At 38.6% G+C, this 16395-nt stretch overlaps 1 protein-coding gene across 1 annotated transcript; it reads right to left on the bottom strand.

The window, feature by feature from the left end:
• Positions 1-11927: 11927 nt before the first annotated feature.
• Positions 11928-15869, bottom strand: LOC140142570 (uncharacterized). The gene is made up of 2 exons (XM_072164564.1): positions 14343-15869; positions 11928-12602 (listed from the first exon to the last, which is right to left on the bottom strand). The coding sequence occupies exons 1-2, from the start codon at positions 15828-15830 to the stop codon at positions 12051-12053; spliced, it is 2040 nt and encodes a 679-aa protein (XP_072020665.1). The 5' UTR covers positions 15831-15869; the 3' UTR covers positions 11928-12050.
• Positions 15870-16395: the final 526 nt, after the last annotated feature.

Raw genomic sequence — 16395 nt, 5'->3', positions numbered from 1 at the left:
TGAAATAAATAAATATAAAGTCTCAATTTTTAATTTAAATTTATTTGATAATTTTCTAACCTAGGCCTATATTTTCTTTAGAGCAGGGACAAATATTTCCCCTTTTATCCAATTTGGCCGCTAAATAAGAATCTACTTCTTTTATTACTGATTTAATTCCGCGATTTGTTCCATTCAGCAATATCAAAGATTAATGTCAAGCATCTCACTTCAGATATTTAGTTGGCTTAGTGGTTTTGCACAGTGCTTTTTAACCGGGAGGTACCGAGATCGATTCCCACCTCTGCCTGCAATTTTTTTTCAAGACTGGGAAATAATAACCTGACATTCGCCGCTGACATTCGTACTGCAGAAGCGGAGTTGTAACTTGTTAAACTTTGCTCCTTCCGTAAAAGGGTACATTATTTTGGCACTACATTATTTCTTTTTTTCCACATTGCTGGTAGGCCCCTATTAAATATCAAATGGTCATATTAATTGGCGGTCACTTCAAATCATCGCCAACTGAACGAGGTTCAGGAATGTACTCTCATTGTTAATTGTTGGTTAATCCACCACTTGAACAGGACTTAACCAAAGCAAACAAAGACTTAAGCTTTTTTACGAATGCTATACATAAGTATAAGCTTATTATCCTCTTCAACCATAGGATTAAAGATTGGTGCTTGACTGGAATTACGTGCTAGTGTCATTGGTTATTGTTAAAAGGCAATAAGGTGTGTAATTGCAATATTTCCTCTGAATAGGAAAGACTCTCTACATCGAACCATGGATGCTGGTGGTTCGAATTAAGCCCGATCCTGACTCCACTTCGCAGCGGTATGCGATGCTGCGATGCTTTTCAAACATCTCAGCATCCAGCGATGAAATTAAAATGTACAGGTGGAGTCAGTATCGGGTTTTAGGAATAAAAACCCAAATTCGAAATGATGCGCTTGAGAATTCAACAATATAAATAATGGTAGCTCTATTATAATACACATTAATGATAAAATTCCAAAATATAATACGTTTTCTGTCTTTGCTTGTCACGTGGTAGCGATTATATTTTTAAATAAGTTTCAAATGAATAACAACAAGACAAGTGGCCGAGTGGTCTAAGGCGCTAGGCTCATAGAGTACTAAGCGTTGCGCCGTGAGTTCGAACCCCGCCTCTGCCAAACTTTAAAAGAAGTAAATTAAAATTTGACTTTTTTAATTTCATATTTGGGAAATGTGACTGGGAGAATTTATGTATGGTGTGGAGTGGTGTGATAGGGCATGTACTTTAACTGGCCGGCGCGGTCCGGTGACTAAGTCTTTATTGGGCGTTTTATCGGCAGTCAACGAGTAATGCTGCTTAGATAATAAGTGGATGTTACAATCTAATCGGTTAATCGGCATAGTTGATGATATCTGATTCTGATAATTCACTAGTAGCAGCAAAATTACAGCGCTTTGTATCCTCTGGTGCGCTATATAAATCTTATATGGATTAATGTTATTTATTTATTTTATAAATATTTCTTTTAAACACAATCTAATGTGATGCTCACTACATGTAGAAGGCCTGGTCTGCAAACGTTCATTTCATAAATCTAGTAAAGATAAAGCTTCATGTTTAGTGAAAATTAAATACCAAAGCTGGATATTATACAATCGTGATGCATTCCTTCTTGTTATGGACGACAAGTATTAACTTTGATATTATTATGGCAATATCCATTCCCTTCTCAATTGATTATGCTTTCTTTTCGAAAAATAAACCATGAGGTCTAGAGGCCATGATATAAACCTATATTCGGTATGCGGAAACCTTCCACGGTTAGGGCAGCGCTTGCACTCGCATATTCACTAAACTGCCGCCTCCTTCAACCTTTATCGAGGGGCGAGTTTGAGGTTTTATAGTCATACATGTAGGCCTACCATTTTTCACCCTTTATTTTTACGAAACAGCATTTTCATAGGGCCTACGCTGGTTCTGTCAATTCTAGTTTAAAATCTGTTCGTCACATGCAGTCTGATTTGGTATCTATGTTATCATCAAAGTCTTGGGAACTAATGTGGACAGTTGTTTTGTTTAAAAACCGGATACTGTTTAAAATATCAGTATTTACGCGAGCGACATTTTGAGTGTGTAAAATGCATTGAAAATTGTCGGCTAAAGAGTGCATAAATTAAAATCGCGAACAGTAATAGCAACAATAACTATCTACATTCCAAGCGGAAACGCTTTTCATAAGCATACCCCACTTTTTTCAGCAATCGCTGAAACCTAAATATGCAATTCCAGGCGATTTGTAAAAAATAGCGTCAGCATATTTTACTATGAATTTGGGACACCGAAACAAATGCTTGCATTGGTGCCAGACTTATTATAATGATACGATAATTAGGCCCCCAATAATGGCTTTCATTTTAACCGTTATTTATTAAACTGAGATTTTTACTTTTTGAGAAATTAATGAATTTATCGAAAAACTTTTCGGAGAACGCTACTTTAATGAAGCCATGCCTTAAAACATGTTATCAATGAAAACACAACACTGCAAGAGCTAACCCGAACAATCCAACATGTATGGAACAACATGGACCAGCAACGGGTCCAGAATTTAATAAACAGCATGCGGCGACGTTGCAATGCACTTGTCAACAGTGCAAAAGGACACATCCCCTACTAAACATGTAGACTTTAAGTTTTATTTCCATTACAAACACATGGACAGGCCTAACATACTGTATTGTTTGACAATTGACGCAGGTGCAACTTTTAAAACTCCCTCTTTTTTTACATAATGAACCATTGTGGCCAAACGCAATGATGTGTGACACTACAAATTGGCCCAGATTTGTAAAACAAATAAGGTTACTCATAACTTTTTACAATTTTACATTTCGTTAAATAATTTTCGATTTATTTCAAAAAGCATTAGGGGGAACTTATAAGTTGTGCACTGTATAGCAGTCAGTGCAATATTGCTATCAGCAGTAGATAGTAGATAGCAGTCAAAGCAATTGCTATCAGGATTGTTTTCTATATTGCTGATAGCAATATTGCAATGATTGCTATCTACTGGTGATAGCAATATTAGCACGGGCTGTTTTCCATGTCCATAACTGATTTAAATATGTTCTGGCAATAGAAAAAGCCATAGACTGATGACATATCTACTGCTGACAGCAATATAATACTGACTGTTATACTGCCGATAGTAATATTGCGCTGACTGCCAGCTGCTGCTGACGTTACACCGACTACTATATCTCAGTACTGCTGATAGCCGTATTGTAGGGCTTACTGCTATCTACCCCCAGGGGAAAACGCGGAAAATGTAAAACAGCATACCGGTAATAAGTGAGAAAATCAACATCCCCCTAGCGTTAATCATGTTCATATTGAATAAGCAAATTTGCTACAGGAAAACTATCGTAAATTTTAGAGACGCACCATTAGATAGTATCGGGGGGAGCTAGGGAGTTAGGGTTAGGCAGAATTTCTTTCTTCTTTTTTTTTTTTGGCCGCCGAAGGCGGCGGATTTTTTTATTTACTCATCAGTGAGGCAATATTTTCATCTCACTAATGGGCAAATTTTTTTTTTCGTCTCACTTGTGGGCGAGGTTTTTTTTTTTTTTTTCAAAAAACTCCCTAACCTCTACCCCGATAATATTTAATGGTACGTCCCTTACGTGGTGTAAAGGCCAGTGCAATGAAGCATTAAAAATACAAAACATGGACTTTAATGTGGAGTTCGTGCAATTGTTGTATTTTGTTTATTATGGAGGTCATGCCATTGTTGTATCAACCTTGAAAGTATAAGACCCTATACAGACTTTTTATTCAACGTGGAATATTTGATGTAACATATCTACGTTATTTCTTGTAATATTTAAGTTCTTACGAATGTTTGATGACGTAAAATCGATAATATATATCTACAGATATTCAGATATTCTTCGTAACATGTTACATCAAATATTCTACGTATTGATATGCCTATGTTACATCAAATATTCTACATCGAATACTCGGAGTCTGTAGCGGCCCTAAGGTGGACATAGGCGTAAAACGTGAATATTGCCAACTTGTGACAATTTATTTTTCAATAATTACCTTTAGGACAGCAACATTGGATTTACGCATGCGCTGAACTGAGAGCAAAATCTGATTGGTTAAACCGAGCTTACACTGACCCACACCCTCATTTTATGGTTATGAGAATTTCTGGTAGTTTGGCAAATAATTGCAAATTGCAGAGTAAAACAAAAGTAACTAGGGGCATACTTATTTTGATTTGTTTCTATATTTCAAGAAGTATTTCTTCAATTGAAAAGATTTTTAGCTTGCATCATCAGCACACTCAGTCATAGCATCAGCAACGCCGATTTCAATTGCCCTACAGGCTGAGTCAAAAAGAAGTAAACTCATGTTGAGGGGCTGTAACTCGAGATCTGCAAGAAATCTGCTAAAAATAAAAATACCACTGGAAAGAGCAAATTCTACACGGGTGAATAAAGAAAGAATTGTTGCAATTGCTCACAGCAAACTAAATTTATACTCATTTGAATATAACCACCCATTTTTGTAGCTGCACACGGCTGATTGATTTTCATCCATTTCAATTTCGACGAATCAGCAAAGTGCTAACAGGATTTATTGTTGAAAAGACAACTTTTGCTTTTAATTAATATTCAATAGGGTCCATGACGGTACTATAGTTTCTAGGGATACCAATTTAAGTCTTTACGAAACGATCCGACAGAAGCTTGATTAGGGAATGTTTGGGTAAAGGATTGAGCTGATCTTTGGTCTTGCTGTAACGCATGTCTAACTCTAGCAATGTTCACTTGTGATCTAGCAGTTCGTGGTCTGCCTGAAGCTTCCGGCTGTCTGTTCCTTAGTGTCCCATGCACATTGAGCTTGTTCACATTCTTATATACTGCTCCTTTACATGAAACCCGGTTAGCTATAGGAAATTTGAGACGAAAAAGACGCTGAACTTGAACTTCAGTTTCATGATACTTCGTCGACAGAAACTTGCGCTCCCGTGCGGTAAATTGTTGTGCCATGTTGTCATTTGGCCCGTTTTTGTCTCGCCTGAACATGTTCAGGGAGAGACTTAGTAATCACTATGGTGTGTGTGTGTGTGTGTGGGGGGGGGGGGTGCGTGTATGTGTTCGGAAAAAGCTTGTGAACGCGTTATCTGGAGAACCGTAAGTGCTATGATGATGAAACTTTATAGGGGGTAGCATGACCAAGGGGGTGACACTAAATTCACGGTTGTTCTATTAGCAACGCAAAATCTATGAAAAATTCAGCTGGTTTACTAGCTAGAAAGTGAGGCCAGTTATCGATCCGTTATAGCTCGTTATGAATAATTCATGTTCGACCCCTTGGATCATGTTAATTGAGTTTGGCAAATAACAACGTTGTTAGTTTTGCGAACTTTGCCTGTTCAATGAGAGTATAGCGCGCCCCCAATACATCTGGGCGCAAAACAGGCGAAAACGATCCAGTTTAATGAAATGGCGGACGGGTATTCCTCAGGCACCAGTGATATGTTTTTTCAAAGAAAGTCTACTAATTTGATATGAAATGACATTTTGCAATAGCAAAGTCAAAATTAGGACTTGCTGTCAATAATATGAAGGAAACATGTGACAGAGGCAAGGTGGGAAATACAAGTAGTATTTAAGTTATGAATAACCTTTGATACCCGACCTGACCTTCCATCATGGCGCCTTATTCGTTTTATGTATTTCTATTATGCTCTCAAGTAAAATAAAATACCAATCTGCTCTGAGCAGACAATGTTACTTGGCTCCCAGCATGAATTATTGATTTTATACGGAAGTAAAGAAATGCACAGGGTATGTGCATGATGTGCAAGCATACTCCAAATATTTACGGTAAATCTGAATAGTGGTCACATGTTAACATATCATGTGTTCGGGAAATCACGTGGCAACATTTTAAGATTTCAGGCTTGTTTACTAGTTAATTGCCATTTGTACTCTTTATTATTTATCTTTGTTAATTAACATATATTTTAAATGCTGATAAATCGTGGTTGGCTACCCACGATATCTGTTAAATTCAATATTTTATGAATATAATTCTACCACGCACAGGGGGTCACGCAGCAGAATTTCACATCACCTGACTTAGCTACATTTCGAAGCTCTGCTCTTCAAATTCATGTAAATTTCAAAGTTTATACATTTAATATATTTAATATGATACTAATTTTTTGTTATAACCAACTGGTACACGAAATATACTAGCTTATTACCTATACAGAAAGGTAATTATCAGCCTTCACTCAGCAAATTGACATGCCCGGCATATGCAGCCATTCTCCGTCTGGATAACATGACTGTCGCCCTCAATACGTCTGGGCGCAAATTTAAATAACAATACGCTATTTACATATCAATGCGGCCTCATGCTAATTAAAGCTGCCCCATCCAGGACTTCATCTATGGCATGACCAAAGGGTGTCGACCTGATTAGATTTTGAGCGCAAAATATGGTAAAGTACCTAGTTTGCATAATTTATGCGTAATAAGCAAAATACCTTGTGAACAGATTATCCGGAGATCCGTATGGGGTACAGTGACGTAACTTGGTGGGGAGTAGCGTGGCCAGATGTTCTCAACCTGATTAGATTTTCAGCGCAAAATATGCTAATTAAGTACATAATTTGCATAATTTATGCGTATCAAGCAAAAAAAACCCTTGTGAACAGCTTATCTGGAGATCCGTATGGGGTACAGTGACGTAACTTGGAGAGGAGTAGCGGGGTCAGAGGTTCTCGACCTGATTAGATTTTGAGCGTAAAATATGGTAATTAAGTACCTAATTTGCATAATATATGCGTAATAAGCAAAATACCTTGTGAACAGATTATCTGGAGATCCGTATGGGGTACAGTGACGTAACGTGGTGGGGAGTTGCGTGGTCAGAGGTTCTCGACCTGATTAGATTTTCAGCGCAAAATATGCTAATTAAGTACGTACCTAATTTATGCGTATTTGATGCGTATCAAGCAAAAACCTTGTGAACAGCTTATCTGGAGATCCGTATGGGGTACAGTGACGTAACTTGGTGGGGAGTAGCGGGGCCAGAGGTTCTCGACCTGATTAGATTTTGAGCGCAAAATATGGTAATTCAAGCAAAATACCATTTTCTCAGAGACTAGGGGTCGCACGTTCCTCAAACTTGGTGGGTGGGTGCATCTTGACCTGAACAAGTTTGCATTGGTTAGTGGGTCAAGGTCACCCAAGGTCATCCAGGGGTCATCTGAGGTCAAATTAGCAAAAGCTGCTGTATGGGCATGAAACTGGGTGGGTACAGTCAGTCAACATTTAGAGCCAAATTCTTGGACGGTAATTTTGGGTCATCCGGGGTCACCTAGGGGTCATCTGAGGTCAAACTACTAAAAACTGTCATATGGGCATGAAACTTGGTTGGTACAGTCAACATTTCAAGCCAAATTTTTGGAAGGTCATTTCGGGGTCACCAGGGGTCATCTGAGGTCAAATTAGTAAAAACTGTCGTATGGGCATGAAACTTGGTGGGTACAGTTAACATTTCAAGCCAAATTTTTCGAAGGTCATTTCGGGGTCACCAGGGGTCATCTGAGGTCAAATTAGTAAAAACTGTCGGATGGGCATGAAACTTGGTGGGTACAGTCAACATTAAAAGCCAACTTTTTGGAAGGTCATTTCGGGGTCACCAGGGGTCATCTGAGGTCAAATTAATAAAAACTGTCAGATGGGCATGAAACTTGGTGGGTACAGTCAATATTTCAAGCCAAATTTTTGGAAGGTCAATTCGGTGTCACCATGCAGTGGTCATCTGAGGTCAAATTAGTAAAAACTGTCAGATGGGCATGAAACTTGGTGGGTACAGTCAACATTTAAAGCCAAATTTTGGAAGGTCATTTCTGGGGGGGGTCACCAGGGGTCATCTGAGGTCAAATTAGTAAAAACTGTCGTATGGGCATGAAACTTGGTGGGTACAGTCAACATTTCAAGCCAAACTTTTGGCAGGTCATTTTGAGGTTACCAGGGGTCATCTGAGGTCAAATTAGTAAAAACTGCCATATGGGCATATGAAACTTGGTGGGTACAGTCAACATTTAAAGCCAAATTTTTGGAAGGTCATTTCGAGGCCACCAGGGGTCATCTGAGGTCAAATTAGTAAAAACTGTCGTAGGCCTATGGGCATGACACTTTGTGGGTACAGTCAACATTTAGAGCCAACTTTTTGGAAGGTCATTTCAGGGTCATCAGGGGTCATCTGAGGTCAAATTAGTAAAAACTGTTGCATGGGCATGAAACTTGGTGGGTACAGTTACCATCAGCCAGATAATCGTGCCCAGCCGATAACCGCCAAATTCATTTACCTCTTTACCAAAAGTTATCGCAAAAGCAGGCGGTCACGAAATCAGGCGAGACTCGTGGTTCGAGAACCGCCATGTATTATAATGTAATGCAATGAAATAAAATTCATATTGAAAAGAGCCCTTAAACATGTAGGAGTTATTGATCGAAACCACACTTGCCACAAAACTTTATTTGCATTTGAATATCGCGCCTTACCAATCAATATAATAGGTAGGTATTATTTATGACGTTACGAAGCAATCATTATATGGAATTAAGGATTTGTGGCCTAATCCCATTCTCTCTTTGGCGGTAGTTTTAAATATAGTTATTGTGGTGTGAGGTCCATGTCATTTGAAATGCTTGCAGAGATCGAACTGGTTGTGGTACAGAAAAGACGGCTCCTCAATTTACTGTACAGCAGCGTGGATTTCTTTCAAAAACTCACTGGCAAACCGGCAGCTATGTTGAGACGCAAAGAAGATTCATTAGACGATAGTGTATAACGTAAAGAAGTTTGACGAGCACGGAACTGTCAGGAATCGGCAGAGTGAAGCTTCAGGTGCTCGTAAGACTGTAAGAACTAGAGCGAACATTGCATCTGTCCGGCAAGCTTTAAGGCGCAACCCCAACAGTAGTTGTCGTCGAAATGCTGTGCCAAACATCCCACGTTCTTCATGTAATCGTATCGTGCCATTTTTCAAAGGTATGCGAGTCATTTTTCATCGATTTTACATTATTGCATGCCACGCCAAAACAAATAAAGGTAGCGTGCTAAAATTAACAGAATAAGTAGGAGACATGTCCAACATTATAATGCTGGTATCAAAAATAGATACACTGCCCGTCTTCTATTTTTAGTTATTTTTGCAAACATGGTACAAATCATTCTGGGACACCCTGTACTAGAGTCACTAGAATGAGCAATGGTCAGTTCTCTTTATATTGCAAATCTTGTGCAACAAGTTACAATTTTCGCCTGTTTTGTCATACGGTATGTAAATTCAATGAACTATGACTTTAAAAAAAGAGTAAAACAGAGGCTCCGGAAGATTTTTAATAGGGTGGGGGGGCGGCAATATGAGGCCTGCTCCGAAACTCAAAACGCTGTCACCCGAAGACCCGTATAATTGAACAGCAACGAGTCATTTATCACTTTTGTAGCCTCTCACCCAAAGGCCCCATTAAAAAATGTCATATTCTTACCCAATGCCCCACTAATGTAAATCCAAATGTAGATCCAAACGGTCCATCTGCCACCCAATAACCCCATATTTTGTACATATTTCTCACCGAATGCCAAAAATTATACAATCACCCAATGACCCCATATTTTGGTCTCACCGAATCCCCAGCTTACTGTGAAAGTGCCAGTCCTACACCCTGATTATATCCATTCCATATTGAAGTGCCTCCCCGGGGACTACATCAGCCTCATGGATATGGGGCTGATCTGGCAGCTAGCACCCCCACCTCACCCCATACCCGAGGACCGCCAGGGTAGGAAGCGGGACAGCTCCGAGTACAACTGGAGTGACTCACTGGATAAGATTTACGCTATCATTCTCTCTCATTACACTGATGCACGCCTCATCATCCTCGTCAATGACAAGTATAACTTTCCCTTCAGCATCAAGGAAGATGAGCATGATCGACGGGTAGCAAAACAACCACACATCCCATATGTTTTCCTCAAGCCCGGAGACACGTTTCCAGGTGCTGTTGAGTTTACCAAACTCATGGTCAACTCAGGAAATAAGGTCAGACTGCAGAAGCTTGTGACGGAACAGATTAAACACAAGTCGGTCGGGTGCGGGGTGGCAATTACATACTGCGAGAGGGAGACTTCAATTAACCTGACCACTGCCGTGGCGAACATGATTTATGTCTTCAAGGGATTCCAGAGGTAGATACAATGCTGCTTTCTGCCTATGACAAGCTGTTATTGTACTAGACAGCGACACGGACATGTATGTCCAAGTGGCTTATGTCTCGTAACAGCTCCAAGGCGATCTGCTGATAAACACAAGCATGCGTTATGATAATCAACTGACATACTATGCTCGCATAAAGTAGAGGTTGTAGATATCGATGGTGGTCATCATCCTTAATGATGAAGGGCATGTCATTGTGGCGATGCAGGATGATAGCGTGGATCTTATGCAGGTAGTCACTCCACTCTGAGCCGCTACAATTCCTAGCCTCGTTGTCCTCGGGTAGGGGTGGCTAGCTGCCAGATCACCCCCATATGGAGGGGGGGGCACTTCAATATGAAATGGATATAGGTGTACGGCTGGCACTTTCGCACCAAGGGACATTCGGTGAGAGCAAAATGTAAAAAAATATGGAATCTTTGGGTGAGAGCCGAAACTGCGCCACAGAAACCTCGAAAATCGAATTTCTAGTTCTAAATGGCTTCAAATTTCTTTGTTTTTTCAAAATATGTAACAAAATCAGTGATAAATGAAAGTTGCTGTTCAAATTAAACTTGTAAGGGGACGTGTTCATAAAACATATGGGGTCTTTGGGTGACATCGACGCTGAAAAGGGGGGTCTTAACAGCCCTACATACGCGTAACCTCCAAAGTGAGAGTGCCCGGGCCCCATATCCACGAGGCTGACGTGGTCTTGTGGTTTCTTAACAACTGGGTTAAACACCTCTAACTTGCTCTTCTTCACAGTCTTGCGCATTGACCCATATACATTGTATATTGAGAGGCATTCTTCAGTCACTCTACCCTCACCTGTCTAAAGAACAAATTCCTCGCCTCTTTGAGACACATATTCTGAATCATCGTATTCATTCATTCATTCATTCATTCATTCATTCATTTACTCATTCATATTTTATTTTCATCAATCATCAACATCAATATACAAGTGATACTAACAGCTCAACAAAGTAATAAAATTAAATGTAAACAAGAGTCATTGGTATAAATAAATATCAATACATTTAGGCAATAACAATTAAATCAATATAATTAAATTAGAATAGCATTATTATGTATGATTGACCAAAATACACTTTAAGTACTTTGTAGTAGTTTATCACGGAAATACTACAATGCAATGGCAATTGATATTGAAGTACTTATACGATGATAAGCGCATAACAACGGATAATCTGGCTCACTACAAACACGCTCAGTGAATAATACATACTATCAAAATATAACATAGTAATACATAGACTATGCCATAGTCTTGTATCATATGTTGTTGCCAAAAGCTTGTGCGATATAGAAGCATACGTTTTATGCACGCGTATATAGTTAAATAATCATAGCACATAACAACGGATAATCTGGTGCACGCGTATAGATTAAACGAGAAACAAGTGTCATAAAGTGAATATAGTGGGAACATTTTAGTGCAGCGTATATCAAAATATAACATATGTGGGTAAAATAATTCTGATTATGACACCTCATTGAATGCAATGTGACCTCAAGAAGTAAAGTTACAAGCATTTACATACTCGCTATCGCTATGAAATATCATTGATCAGGCTGAGCCAATATGTCTATAACTTCTATGTGAACTCAGCCTAAGGCATATATCACCACGAATAATCAGCCAAGCAACAAGAACAAAGGCAGCGATGAAACAATGTCATAACTGGGTGCAAATTGAACATTTCATGATTATATTATTGTATCGTGTAGAGTTTTCGTCTATGCCTAAAATATTTGTCTGAATTGCACATCGTATTCTAATGACCATTTTTGTAAAGGATCTAGTTGGTAAAACGCATTAAGAAAAAATATTCTCTGATACTTTATTATCGTTGTTTGTTGATGTGATGTAGCAGAAGATACAATATTTAATGTGTTAAGAATAAGAAGCACTATCTCGTATGCTCCATTTGGCTGGTCACAAGATGCTTCTAGAATGACCCCATAGGGTGATCGTCTTTCGTAAATAAATACATGTTGATTCAGACTAACTACTGTAGTTATTGTACCAAACACTACTGGAGGCTGTAGATGCCATTGCCTAGTGGTAGTAGACCTATTGGATGGCGAACAAATACATAATCTACCCTCGACGCCCTCATCACAACATTCATCATACACGCCATATATAGATGTCCGTTCGTAGTGGGCGAGTACCAGTGACGGACCATCTTGTGAATTTGAAGTTACTTGTACAGATACGAAGAAAATCTCGTCTTTTTCTGGAGTAGGTAACTTTCCTGGTAAATGCAGATTCATTTCTATTACCATAATATTCTGTAAAGAAAGCATTATATTTTATAGTAATTATTAGCTAAAATACGCTGCATTTATGCATTAAAAATAACTTTTTAGTAAAATATCGTCTGTCTGTATGATAATAAGTGAAGAATGACTGACCACTTCCAGAAACAACATGAATAATTGTGTATTATTCATTTCTGCCCAGTGAGCATGTCGCAGTTGCTTTCAGATCGAGACGGGTCCCCGATAGGCGGGGTTTTGGTGATGTTTTTCTTAAGGCCAATGCTGAATGCAATAAATTGTGGCAGAACATTATATTTTTCAAATTTTACAGATTATAGGTCAAATGATAATATATATGAGTCCTAAAACTGGATATCCATAGCGGAATTTGTGTCTACAGACTAAAACAAGTTTGGAAAACCCTATATTGTTTTGGATTACGGAGTCAACATGGACTCTTTGAAAGCTCGCAGGAACCTTTCCTGAAAAAACGCAAAAGCTGCTTAAAATAATTAATCTCCCAGGATTTTAATATGAGGTGGCAAAGCCAAATTTTCGTCCCCATTTGTCATTTTTTGAGCCATTTTCAGTCATTTTAAGGATTGCCGTCCCCATTTTATCCGGGGTGGGGGTGGGAGAGGGAATTTGCCCCCTTGTTTCCGCTCTGGCTACGCCCCTGTATTAAGCCCAAGTTATGACGAAACCTTCCACGTACTCGCAGCTTGAATAACCAACATTGATCATAATCAATTAAGAGGACTGTATTCAGCTCTAGCGGGCACCCTTGGAAATATACTTCTAATCCACGTTTCTAGATCAGAAACACATACGTAGAAAAAGATAACCTTTGTTAAAAAACTCAAAAAGTGTCCCTAGGGGTCAACAGGGGTCAAATGTCATACGACAGGTAAAACAATTGCTCAGATGTTGTCAAAACCACGGCAAAGTATTCCTCGAGTCATAACGATTCAGAAAAAGTATAGTTTGACCTATCTATGACATAAAATTCTTGAATTATAAGCAGAAAGGTCAACACGGGGGTGGGGGGGTAAATTTTTTGGCCACACAGGGTCAAAAACTAAAAGAGCGCCGATTTCAATGAAAATGGTCTCAAATTGTTGGTCATCGCCAAAATCCAACAATAAAGGTAAACCCAAATTGTACTCTATAGGGCAGTTTTTTGACCATGACATATTTTATTATGTTTCCTAGGTGACGAAGCATTCTAGAAGGTGAGAACTATTCCTTATTTGAAACCATTTTCATTGAAATCGGCGCTCTTTTAGTTTTTGACCCTGTGTGGCCAAAAAACTGACCACCCCAATTTTGACCTTTCAGCTTATAACTCAAGAACAGTAAGTCGCAGATAGGTTAAACTATACTTTTTCTGATTCGTTATGACCAGATAAATACTTCAGCGTGATCATTGACAAAATCTGAGCAAATTTCAAACCGGTTGTATGAAATTTGGACACTTAAAAAAATTTAACATAGCTTATCTTTTTCTACGCATGTTTTCTGATCTAGAAATTATTATTGATTAGAAGTTTCCGAGGATGCACGCTACGCCCTCCTTCCAACTAAACTATCTATCATACCATTCGACCTTTGAGATTTTTGGTAAACGTGCTTATACAGTCATACGCTACAGCATTAGTAATTGAAGTCCTACATGCCGAAAGGTTTCCCAATATTTTTTTTTCTTTTTGTTTTCCTTAGATTGGTAATGTTTCTTTAAATGCACAGTAACTATGGTAACGGTTTACTTACATGGTTATAAGATTCCATCACGTTATCAATCCATTTCCCGACTAGTCGTTCACATGAACCAAATCCAGATCCACTTTCTTTGTTCGCAGAAACAAATTGGTCTTGGAGGATGTTGTTGATCTCTCCCAAAGCAAAATCTGCCAGTACTTTCACTCTGGTGTCATTTGACATTATATGACTCGTGCGACCTTCTGATGAGCAGATACATTTGCTGCCTTCTAAACGTATTCCCAAACTACTGCAAGATCTCTTAGGATCAATTGGATGAAACAGGCCGTTGGGATGCGTGTCATATTGCTTGTCAATTTCAAAAATAGAATTATCATCATCAGGTGAAAAAGTGAACAGAGTTTGTCTCAAATCTACAATATCAATCAGTCTATCCTGGTTTAATCGCAAAGATTCCATTTTATCTTTTCCCAGTTTTTCTTCTAAGTTCTTTGAGGCATGAATGAAACAAACCGGATGACCCATTTCAACTTTGCCTTCAGCCGTCTCCAAAAACTTTCCGTATCTCAATCCATGATCTCCAAACATGAAAGTAAATGTATTGCTTTGGTTGTTAAGGAAGTTAATAAATTTGGCCAATCTTTCATCTAAAGTTTGAATTCTGAGTCCACTAAAATCGTGGCCTACGTTGAAATCCAAGTAGTTAAAAAACGGTCTTTTACATGTCGTTAATTGTTTCTGTAACGATTCGAGATAGGAGAGTATATAGTCAGCATGATATTTCCCGTTATAGCATATCGGTTTCCCTGCTACTTCGTTTTGAAAAGGAGTTAAAAGTCCGTTGCTTTTCAAAATCTCACAATTTGCTGTAGATAACGCTATTTGGTTAACACCTTTCAATTTCAACTTTTCAAGAAGGTTTTTCCAAGCCTTAGAAGTGTTTTTTTCTTCCTTGTTTATACCAAAAAATCTGCCCAGTCCTGATCTTCGAGATTCTTTCATCATCGATGTCCAACAAAGATCATCTATCCATGTCACGTAGTATCCGCCATTGTGGAACAAGTTAAATATTTTGCCGATACCTGTCTTAGCCTTGAGATTTCCCAATGTAAACATAATAGTATTATTTAAAGTTGCTCCCTTCATAGATTGCATCAGGTCATAATTAAACACGTGAGCAAGTTTTTTTTCCTTGGTATTTCTTAATGTTTTGACAGATTTTGGCAATGATCTAAAGAAATGACTATGCGATGTTGAATCTAGCCAGATGACGTTAATATTTATTGCATCATCACAAGTTGAACCGTCACATGTATTCTGGGTAAAGTACTGTGGTATAAGAAGCAACTGACTGCCATCTTTTTTGTCTTTTGTTTGTTTACACTTCAGATAGCAGAATCCATAGTTGCCGTTGCTCGCATTCTTGTTAAGAAGGTCAAAGACAGCATTTTCTAAGTCATTGATGTCGGGGTATATACTCCATGCCAGAGTTCCATCAAGTGGGTTAATTAAACCTAGCGATATGTCTGATGCACACATGTTATTGGTACAACTGACTCCATGGCTAGTGTTGTTATTCTGTATACAATCAAATAAAATTTAACAAATGAAAATAAGACAATAAATAAATAAAATACAGATATGAAACATACAAAAAAATAGTAACATGGTTTAAGAAGGGAAATTAAGCACTAATTCAATGATGGATCTCATTGAATGACATCACTGAATTGTTGAAATATCGAATTTCATTACATGGCATAGTAGAGGCATAAAAGAAGCCATTTGGGAGCGCATTGAGCAACATCACTCAACTAGAAAGGGGACTCCCGCGACTCCGCTCTAACTTATCTCATGCATGGGACAGGGCCAGTGGCGTAGTTTTAACATTGAGGTGGGGGTGGGGGTGTTTAATTAAGCACCTTTTTGGCGACAGCATAAGTTCATTGGTACTTTGTCCGAAATATTTTGCCATATTGAAGCTGAACTGATGAAATGTGGTGCAAATGAGGAATAAATGAGCCAAAATTTGCTCTTTTCGGTCTACAATGGCCAAATATGAGGTTAATTTGGGCAGAAATCCACATAGAGGCGTCAACATTCC

This window comes from Amphiura filiformis, chromosome 20, assembly GCF_039555335.1.
Source record: "Amphiura filiformis chromosome 20, Afil_fr2py, whole genome shotgun sequence".
Classification (NCBI taxonomy): Eukaryota; Metazoa; Echinodermata; class Ophiuroidea; order Amphilepidida; family Amphiuridae; genus Amphiura; species Amphiura filiformis.
Note: the sequence above shows the minus strand (reverse complement) of the source record. Positions and strands in the feature narration are given on the sequence as shown.

Bases quoted from the DNA above. Each gene is read 5' to 3' on its own strand.
- LOC140142570 (XM_072164564.1), bottom strand. From the start codon at position 15,830: ATGTGTGCATCAGACATATCGCTAGGTTTAATTAACCCACTTGATGGA. The intron at 12,603-14,342 runs GTAAGTAAACCG...CTTTCTTTACAG, and splicing joins TGATGGAATCTTATAACCAT to AATATTATGGTAATAGAAAT.